The 9,252-nt window shown below is 46.7% G+C and overlaps 1 protein-coding gene across 1 annotated transcript in view; it reads left to right on the top strand.

Moving 5' to 3' along the window:
- The window catches only part of CACNA1I (calcium voltage-gated channel subunit alpha1 I), a 261,054-nt gene that overhangs the window by 241,382 nt on the left and 10,420 nt on the right, over positions 1-9,252 (top strand). The window contains 5 exon segments of the mRNA XM_025211326.1: positions 1,704-1,813; positions 2,796-2,929; positions 3,668-3,738; positions 8,225-8,303; positions 9,198-9,252. The exon segment at positions 9,198-9,252 is cut by the window's right edge and continues 4 nt beyond it. Of these exon segments, the coding sequence (XP_025067111.1) occupies positions 1,704-1,813; positions 2,796-2,929; positions 3,668-3,738; positions 8,225-8,303; positions 9,198-9,252 (449 nt within the window).

The following is a 9,252-nucleotide window of genomic DNA, read 5'->3' as shown; positions in this document are numbered from 1 at the left end:
TGTGGTGCTGGGTACATGTGGCACATAAGGAATGCTGAAGGGGTTGGAGGGCAGTGGGATGAGCAACAGGACACATAAGACCCAGGAGGTGGGAATGGGGAAGGGGACTTTCTCCCTACCCCCACTCTGTACCTGACTGGGAAAGGGAAACTCCCACTGCTATGGGCTGCTTCTCCAGGGACTTACATGCCAGGGAGGAGCCATCTGCCCCAGCAGCCCATCCCTCCAGTTCTGGGAGCCTGTGAGGAGCTGGGGGAAATAATGGGCTGAAAAGTGAGGCTCTGACTGCGTGTCCCCCCACCTGCAGCAGAGCATGCTGCAACATGCGGCCAGTGAAGGGTCTGCTGAGGTGCAGGAGGGGGCAGCCACAGGTGAGTGTGGCATGCTTACCTCCTTCCACAGGGGCCAGGTACTCTTAAAAGGCTAGTAAAGCAAACAAAATGCTGGCTTGCATCCATAGATGCTTCTCAAGCAAATCCCGGAACTTCATTCTCTCATTGTACTTGGCCTTGGTGAGGCTGCAGCTGGAGTATTGCATCCAGTTTTGGGCTTCACAATTCAAAAAGGATATGGAGAAGCTTGAGAGGGTGCAGAGGAGAGCCACGCACATGATCAGAGGTCAGGAAAACAGACCTTATGATGAGAGGCTGAGAGCCACAGGGCTCTTCAGCTAGGAAAAGCGCAGGCTCAGGGGTGATCGGGTAGCCACCTATATGTTTATCAGGGGTGCTCATCAGGATCTGGGGGAACGTCTGTTCACCAGAGTGCCTCAAGGGATGACAAGATCGAACGGTCACAAACTCTGCCGCGACCGATTCAGGCTGGACATAAGAAAGAACTTCTTCACTGTCCGAGCCCCCAAGGTTTGGAATAGCCTGCTGCCGGAGGCAGTTCAAGCACCCACTTTGAATGCCTTCAAGACACATTTGGATGCTTATCTTGCTGGGATCCTATGATCCCTGCTGACTTCCTGCCCCTGGGGCAGGGGGCTGGACTCAATGATCCTCTGGGGTCCCTTCCAGCCCAAATGTCTATGAAATCTATAAAAAGGATCAGGGTATTGCAGCATTCCTATTGAAAAATCACTGAGCTAACCACTTTATGGTCTTCTGACAAAAAGGTGCCATAAAAGTGCTACATGCCATTAACATAAACCCTCTGATGATCATCACAGTGGCTGCAATGGTGGCAATAAGCAAAAACAAGCCCAATCCCAGCCACGGTGTTCCTCTCCCCAAAGGTGATGGTCATCCAGCCATAGGTTCTCTCCTCAGAGCATCTTCTCTGACTCTCTCCCTTGCAGTAGATTTCTCAGAGCTATTTATAGGGCAGCATCTCACAGAGCCTATGCTGTGGGTGCCAGTGGGGCTGGGTGACAATGCGTTGTTAACTCCCTGCACTCCACCTTCCTTCCCAAAGCTGGTCCATTGTGCTGAATAGTTCAAGGAGTGAACAGCAGGGTATGCTGAGGGCTCCATGGGATGGGACTGCAGTTTGATGGCCACCTGTGGTAAATGGGACCAAACTGTCAAGCAGATGCGGGATGGGATACAGCAGCCCCTCTCCCATCTCCATCCCTTGTTAATTCCTAATCAGTCAAAACATATAAATGGGTCCAGGCCGGAAGTCAGAGATGTCCCAAGCAGGCATGCAGCTAATGCCTCTCATTCTCCTCCTCTTTACCCCTTTCTGTCCATCCACAGTCTCTAGAGACAGCTTTGAAGTATTGCAACTACATGTTCACAACCGTCTTTGTGCTGGAGGCAGTTCTGAAGCTGGTGGCATTTGGGCTGCGGCGATTCTTCAAAGACAGGTGAGCAGCAGGACATGTATGTCATGCTGTGAGGGTGGTCAATTTGGGGGTAGGGGCTTTGGGGAGGGATCTGTAATGGAATCCTGTAGCACAGTGCCCCATTGTTGTCACCTGAGTCTGAGTTGCAAAGATCTACTCAAAACAAAGGATTAAAGTTCTGCCCAACCCAGGTGGCCCATCAGACTAGCTTGGTTAAAGCCACTCTAGTTTTTGTAGCCTACAGTACACAAGGCATTGATGCAGTTAGAGACCGCATCCAGTTGCCTTGGACAGTGGACTCCCCAGCTTGAATGACCAGGCATCTCTTCATGCCTCTGGAACTGTAGCAAGTTGCCTAGACTGCCCTGCTGTATGCCCAAAGGAGCTTGCAAACACCACCATCAACATAACAGAGAGATATCCAATAAACACTAAGAGCTGTACAGTGGCTGCCTCATGCTGGAGTCCACTGATTTTATTGGTGCAGAAAGCACAATAGGGAAGAGTTAGGCATCAACTGCATTAGGTTCCATCTGTCACTCAGACTTACTGCAAGGCTGTCAAGTCTCTGTCATTGGAAGTTTGTAAAGGCAGGTCAAATAAACATTCGTTCAGGCTGGTTTCAGGGACTAAACTAGATCAGTTGGGGCAGGTGTGTCACAAATTAAGCCCTGTGCCCTCTCCGAGTGTCACTCCAAACCCATTCCCCTATCTGATCTGCTGCTCTGCTTTCTGCTCCCTGGCCCTTCTGCTGCTGGCCCTTCTGCTGCTGCAGACATAATACTGTCTTCCCCCTCCCTGATCTACATGTCCCACACAGAAACTGTCCATGCCACTTGTGCCACAGGTTGGCCATCTCTGGAGTAGATGATCTCTTGACATCCTTTTCTTCCCTGTTTTTCCATGTTTCTATGAGTTGAGGGATTTTTTGCGAGAGAGAAACTGCCCTTTCCCTTTCAAAGAATCAGAAAATCTCCATTTTACCTTTCCTTTTTTCTTTAAGGTGGAACCAGCTGGACCTGGCTATTGTGTTGCTTTCTGTCATGGGCATCACACTGGAGGAGATTGAGATCAATGCAGCTCTCCCCATCAACCCTACTATCATCCGCATCATGAGGGTTCTGCGCATTGCCCGGGGTGAGAGAGAGACTGGCTGGAGGCAGAGGTTATAGACAACCCCAACCAGTTGTGTGACAGAGTGTACTGGTTGTGGGTCCAGCTCACCATATGGCTTCTCAGACCTGTAATCCTGAAGGGCCACGGTAGCTTGGACTATCTCCCAGCTGCCCTTAACCTGATGTTTACGTGCAACAGTATGTTTCACTGTGAGAGGGATCAAAATAATTGACAGATTTTAGTGAGAAGCAAATTCTTGCTGCTTTTTTGTTAGTGGGGCAAAAGTTACTGATGTTTTCACAGAGGGGGCCAAGGCCCGACCTGGTTTGCCCTGGAACGGTCAATATTTCCCTAAGATGCATTAGTAAATAGTCGAAAGACAAAGGAATGCTGGGGGTGTTTGGGGGTATAGAATTGGAAAAGGAGAGAAAGGTGACATGGATTGTGAGGAGGAGGAGGAGCACTAGGACCAGGGTATGTATGAGTGGAATGGAAGGATCCAGGCTGTGCAGAGGATGGGAGAGAAGGCGAAGTTGGTATGAAGAGGGATGGGTTAGAGTGGAGGTGTCATGGGAGGAAGGAAGTCCAAAGAGTGGCAGCTGAAGAAGTGGTGAGATGTTGGTTTGTGGATCAGTTTGTGGAGGGGACAGACAGAACAACCAAACGGTGTGCTACTGCGAGTGGCCTTGGCATTAAAAGCAAATTTCTCTCCCTTATGATCCAGCACTGAGTGCCATTCTTTTTTGTTTTCTGGGGCAGTTCTGAAGCTTCTGAAGATGGCCACAGGGATGCGAGCGTTGCTGGACACAGTTGTGCAAGCTCTGCCCCAGGTAAAAGAAACCAGCTTCTCCAAAGATCTCCCTTTCAGAACCAGTCTCCCTATCCATGTCCTTGGGACACTTAGAATCAGAGACTGTCTACTGAGTGCTCCAGGTTAGTGCCGAGGTCTGCCATAGGGACATGACAGAAGGTTGTCATGCCAGCCACGTGGGGCTATTCCTTTCTTTCTGGCTCATCAGCCCACAATTCTATAACACTGCATTGCTTTTTAATTAAGTAGGGCTTCATTTCTGAGTGAGGCCTGCTTACCTGTTTGATTTCTAGCCACCACTTCCCACTTGCTGCTATTCACCGGTCTCTTTCCATACACTCATACAGTATGAAAATGGAGAGTGAGTTGTGGCCATCTTGGAAGGGAGAAAGCCTTTTGGGGACTCTCTCTTTTTGGCCTCCTCATTCTTTCCCACAAGTGCTTCCTTTCCACTGTTCTCTTTCATTCATACTATATTTGTCACACTCCCATAACTCCTATTCTTGCTTGCTGCTACACCGTCCTTTAAAACTCCCATTCTTACTTAGTGCCATGCAGTTCTTTTGTCCTTTCTTTTATTCTTTCTTCTTTTTTATTTGCACTGTTCTACCAATTGGTCCCTGTGTGATTTTGAGCCCCTGGTCTCATGAGAAGCAGTGATGCTGTCTGTTGTGGTTCACACAGCATGCCACTAAACGTCTCCTAAAGACAGTGAGATGGAAGGATTTCATGAGCTGTGAGAGACAGCTGTTTTAGAGTGAGATATTGACACGCTGTCTTACACAGGCCACAAGCTCACCAAGGGGAAATCCTCCTGAGGGATGAGCAGCCAGAGAGATAGTTCTCCTTTCCCTTGGATCCTCAAGAGAGAATTGTTAAGAAAGGAATAATGGCAGCAAGTAGCTCTATTGATCATAGATCAGATCATTCCTTCAGCAGGTCTATAGCAGACAGCTATCCTACACAATCTCAAAATGTACAGGCATTTGTCAGTTGATTTATCAGATAATGTGTCAGTGTTCATGAATGAGGGCTGAAAATCAGTCTGGGAACAGCACAAGTAGTTATGCCAGAATTTACTTCTGATATTGGTGTCACTAAATCCATGTCCTGAATTAAGTGGAATTACATGTCACAAGAAAAAAACAGTTTCTGATCTTTGCTGAATTCTAATCTTCATCTGATCTCCATCTGTTTATTATTAGTGTGATTTATCTGTTATAGGAGCAGCTAAGGGCTCCAACTGAGACCAGCTCCCTGTTGTGCTAGATGCTTTAAGATGCACCAAGACAGCTTCTGCCTCAGAGAGTTTATGGGCTAAATAGAGAAGGAAAGTGTTATCATCTTTATTTAGCAGATGGAGAACTGGGGCACATGGAGAGTAAGCATGTTGCTCAGGATCACATAAGGAGCAGGTAGCGGAGCTGGGAACTGAAGACAGACCTCCGAGTCCATCTCCTGTGCCTTGACCATCAGTTCACTATTCCTTCTTTCTTGAGAAATCCTGGCTATTCTCAGGGTTGTTGGTTGTAGCCGTGTTGGTCTAAGGACATAGGCAGGCAAAGATCTTTGGGCAGATGTGATACCTATTGTTAGACCAACTAAATAGTTGGAAAAAAGTTCTTTGCAAGCTTTAGGGCACAAACACCCTTCTTCAGGCCTTTTTGTGCCCAGAAGTTTGTAAAGAACTTTCTTCCAACTATTTAGTTGGTCTAATAAAAGATATCACATCTACCCAAAGAGCCTTGCCTGGCTTTTTTTCCAGTCTTCCTTAAAGCACCTCTCTGCTAAGACCCCTTCCCTGATGATTCTTTTGCCTACCCCTACACACTCCACACACATAAATAATTATGTAAAGGGCAGAGGCCCAAGGCATTTCCTTAGAGCCTACAGTAGGCTGTTATTAATTCTTACAGTATCCAAGGAGTCTATGATTGAGACATTTCCTGTCAGATAGCCCTTGGTTCTTTCTATAACAGGTTGATTTAATCTAATACAGTTACATAAAAGAGGAATCAAAAATCACTCCACAGTTAAAGTTATTTAAAAGTCTACACTTAGAGTGGTACTAAAATCCCTATGTTTCGCACTTAAGTGGTTGAATTTTGCCTCTATATTTTACATGTTCCCTCTTCAGGGGACAATTGAATTATCTGTAATATTATTTTTGAAGATTTATTGACTTTGGCAGAAGAAGCATTTTAAAATGAGGCCTCCTTTCCCTTGCACACTCTTCTCCTTTAGACCTTCTACTTTATATTCTTTGCAATTAGACACCCAAAAGGTATTTAGGCTTGTTGATGGCAGATGCAGCTTCTGTGACTGTCCTATTTGAATTCCCTCCCTGGTTTGGTTGTTCCACAGCAATTCTTAAAAGGGAAAAACAGATCTTCTGGGGTTTTTATAAGGCTAGAGACCCACAGGGTCTTTCCATACTGCCTCTACCTTGCTTGCCTGAGTTACTCATTCCGGTGCCTCCTGCCTGCTCACTCCTGCTCCATATGCATCAATCTCAGAAATGAGGCAGTGAAGCCACCATTTTCAAGCACTCTGGAGACAGAGATCTTGAGAGCAAGGGGCCATCCACAGGGACCAGCACCTGTGGAGATGGAGTGGGTAGGCAGGGTGTGTTCAAGAGCCGTGCTCTAAAGATTGCCTCAGACACAGTATAGATATACCCATAGTCCAGAGGTGTATCATAGAAAAAAATGTGTCCTAGTCACCCTTCCCAGTGCAGTTCCTCCTACCTTATCAATTATAGGCACAGGAACAACACGGGGAGCACATCTACACATGCATTAGTGTCCTTTAATTAATGTGCATTAAATCTAGTACCTCCATTGTGAGGTACTAGGAAAATGCCCATTAGCCTGTCTTAATGTGCATTAACTAAAGAGCACAGTTTTGAAGTGATGCTTAATGCGCATTAGCCTATTTTAATGTGCATTAACTAAATAGCATGTTTTTTAAGTGATGCTTTAATGAGCATTAAAACAGATTAACGTGCATTAAAGTGCACATGTAGATGCAGCCAGAGAGCCTGGCAAATCTCATGGAGTGCAAAGTGTTCTGGGAATCATAATGCTCTAGACTGGCAATGAAGTTTGTTGCTGCCAAGGGGTAACTTTCACCCCATTTTTTGTTGCTGAGGCCTGTGTCCAGAGGGCAAAAAAATGTGCTGAATTTGGTGGCAGTTCTGTCCTCCCCATTCCTTGCAACAGCCGCAAACTCCACTCCTGCTCTACAAGACTATGATTCCCAGAACTCCTCGCACTCTACGACACATATTCTGAACTGGCTGCTTTCTTGAGCTGGAAAGTGCCAGCACAGCCAGGCAAAGCAGCAGGTAGGCAGCAGCAAGGTAGGTTGCAGCAAGTAGCCCTGGGGTGAGCCCTGCCTTGTCCCCTCATCCTTCCAATGCTCTTCCCTTAGGCGGTACCGAGGGCACATGCCCAGTTCTCCCACTGCATGTTATACCCCTACCATGATCACACCTCCACATGTGTACAAGTTGCCTCCCCCATCCTTATTCATCCATTGCTTTCTCTCAAGTTTTGTCAACAGGAGCTATCCACTGACATTAGCAACTTGTATTTTCTGCTCTTGCCTTGCATCCCACCATCCCAGCTGTGGGGCTCAGGGAGGCAGGCCAGGCAGGTAGGAGGAGGACAGGCAAGCTGTGATACCTATGAAGCATGGCTTCCCATATTGCTCCTGGTGCTGTCCTCATAATGCACCAGGCAGCAGGAGCTTGTGGGTCCCTTTGCATATTGACAGACAGGGTACAGAAGTGGTCTCTGCCTAGCTGCCTACTTCTCCTGTTCCATACACAGATCCACTTCCTTGTTTCCCAACAGCCTCTCTTCTCTGTAGTTCCCCTTTCACTATACACCTCAGAAAGCCTTGGTTCACTCTTTTCTTTCCTGTGTGCCCACTTACCCCTTTCAGTCCCTACCTATGACTAGCACTTTGTTCTCCACAGTCCTCTACTTGATACACCACAGGGGCTGAAGCATGAGCATCCAGGCCTTTCCACATGACTCCCACTTGGCAGTGTCTGGTAACAGAGAAGGCTAGGTATCTATGTAGGGTGGGGTGGGGGCTTTTCAGGGCACGACCTTTAGTTTGGGTCATATTTTGGCCTTTATAAATAACACATTATAGGCTTCACTATGTCACATAGGCCTGAAGGAAGTTGCTTTCTGGCCCAGAGTCCAAGGCTATAGATTAGAAAGGAAAGAGAACATGTTGTGGAGCTCAGACAGCTGGGAATGTCCTGGATGGTTTTGATGCATGGGTGGGAAGGCCCAGGAGCCAAGGGTGGTGGGAATATGATTGGTGCCTTCATTGGTGACTTCCTGGGTGCCAAGGGACTGGTTCGATAAGCTTTTTCAAATAGAAATGTTTGGTCGTGTTATGCTACTGCTTTGGTAGCTTGATATGATCCAACATTGCCTCGTTTGGCTTGGCTTATATTAAGTTGACATCCTGTGCTTTGGTTTCAGGTGGGGAACCTTGGGCTGCTCTTCATGCTCCTTTTTTTCATCTATGCTGCTCTGGGAGTGGAGCTCTTTGGAAAACTGGGTAAGTTTCAAGAGTGCAGTTGTCTTGGGTGGGGCACAAAAATTGTAGAGGAATGGAAACCTTTCAGAAGGCACCAGACTCAGCTCCGATTTTTGAAAAAAAGCTGAGTTTTCTGGTGACTTTCATCCTTCTCAACAGGTGTTTGGCATAATAGGATTGTCCTCCAAAGGTATTATTGCCCAAAAAGCATGCTTCAAAATGAGGTTTTTTCTCTCATTCTCCAATCTATCCTTTCCATACACTGTCCCGGTGGATCCCTACTTGTCAACCACAACAACAAGGAAGACTGAAGTAAAGTTTGTGCACTCCTCTTGTCTGCCCCATCATGTTCCAGTGGGCAAAGATTTTCATACAACTAAATAAAGAGGGAGTGGGAAGTCTCCTTTCACACCAAGCAAGTGAGAGCCTTAGTGATACAACTGTTGTTGAGTGTTCTGGGTGCAGCATTTTACCCCCTTATCATTATGCCAAGTGTTTCTGGCTTGGATACATTTGCTATACTGCTGACTGTAGCAAAGTATACCTTAGAAACTCATTAACTGTAATGAATAGTGTCAGCTTTTGCAAGAGACAAACAGAAATCAAGGAGTAGAGGAGATAAATGTTTTGGACTAATGTAGTAGTTGGACATCTCTGGGAAATGAGCTATACTGTTCGATTTTCTGGGGCTGGGCATTTATCTGAAACTTATACACAGTGCCCAAACACTGGTCAGTCATTCCTGGTATGAGGCCAGCCCATGAGACAGTATGTGAGACTATTTGGTGCTGATTTCTCGGTGTAAAGCCAGGAATCTCAGAGTAGAATGATAATAAAGCCTTCTTCCAAGTCCCTCATCTGCTCCAAGAGCTAGCAGTGTATCCTTTGATCAGTTTACATATCCCTTCCTTTCAGTATGCAATGATGAGAACCCCTGTGAAGGCATGAGCCGCCATGCCACCTTTGAGAA

Source organism: Alligator sinensis, unplaced genomic scaffold, assembly GCF_000455745.1.
Source record: "Alligator sinensis unplaced genomic scaffold, ASM45574v1 scaffold215_2, whole genome shotgun sequence".
In the NCBI taxonomy this organism is placed as follows: domain Eukaryota; kingdom Metazoa; phylum Chordata; order Crocodylia; family Alligatoridae; genus Alligator; species Alligator sinensis.
Note: the sequence above shows the minus strand (reverse complement) of the source record. Positions and strands in the feature narration are given on the sequence as shown.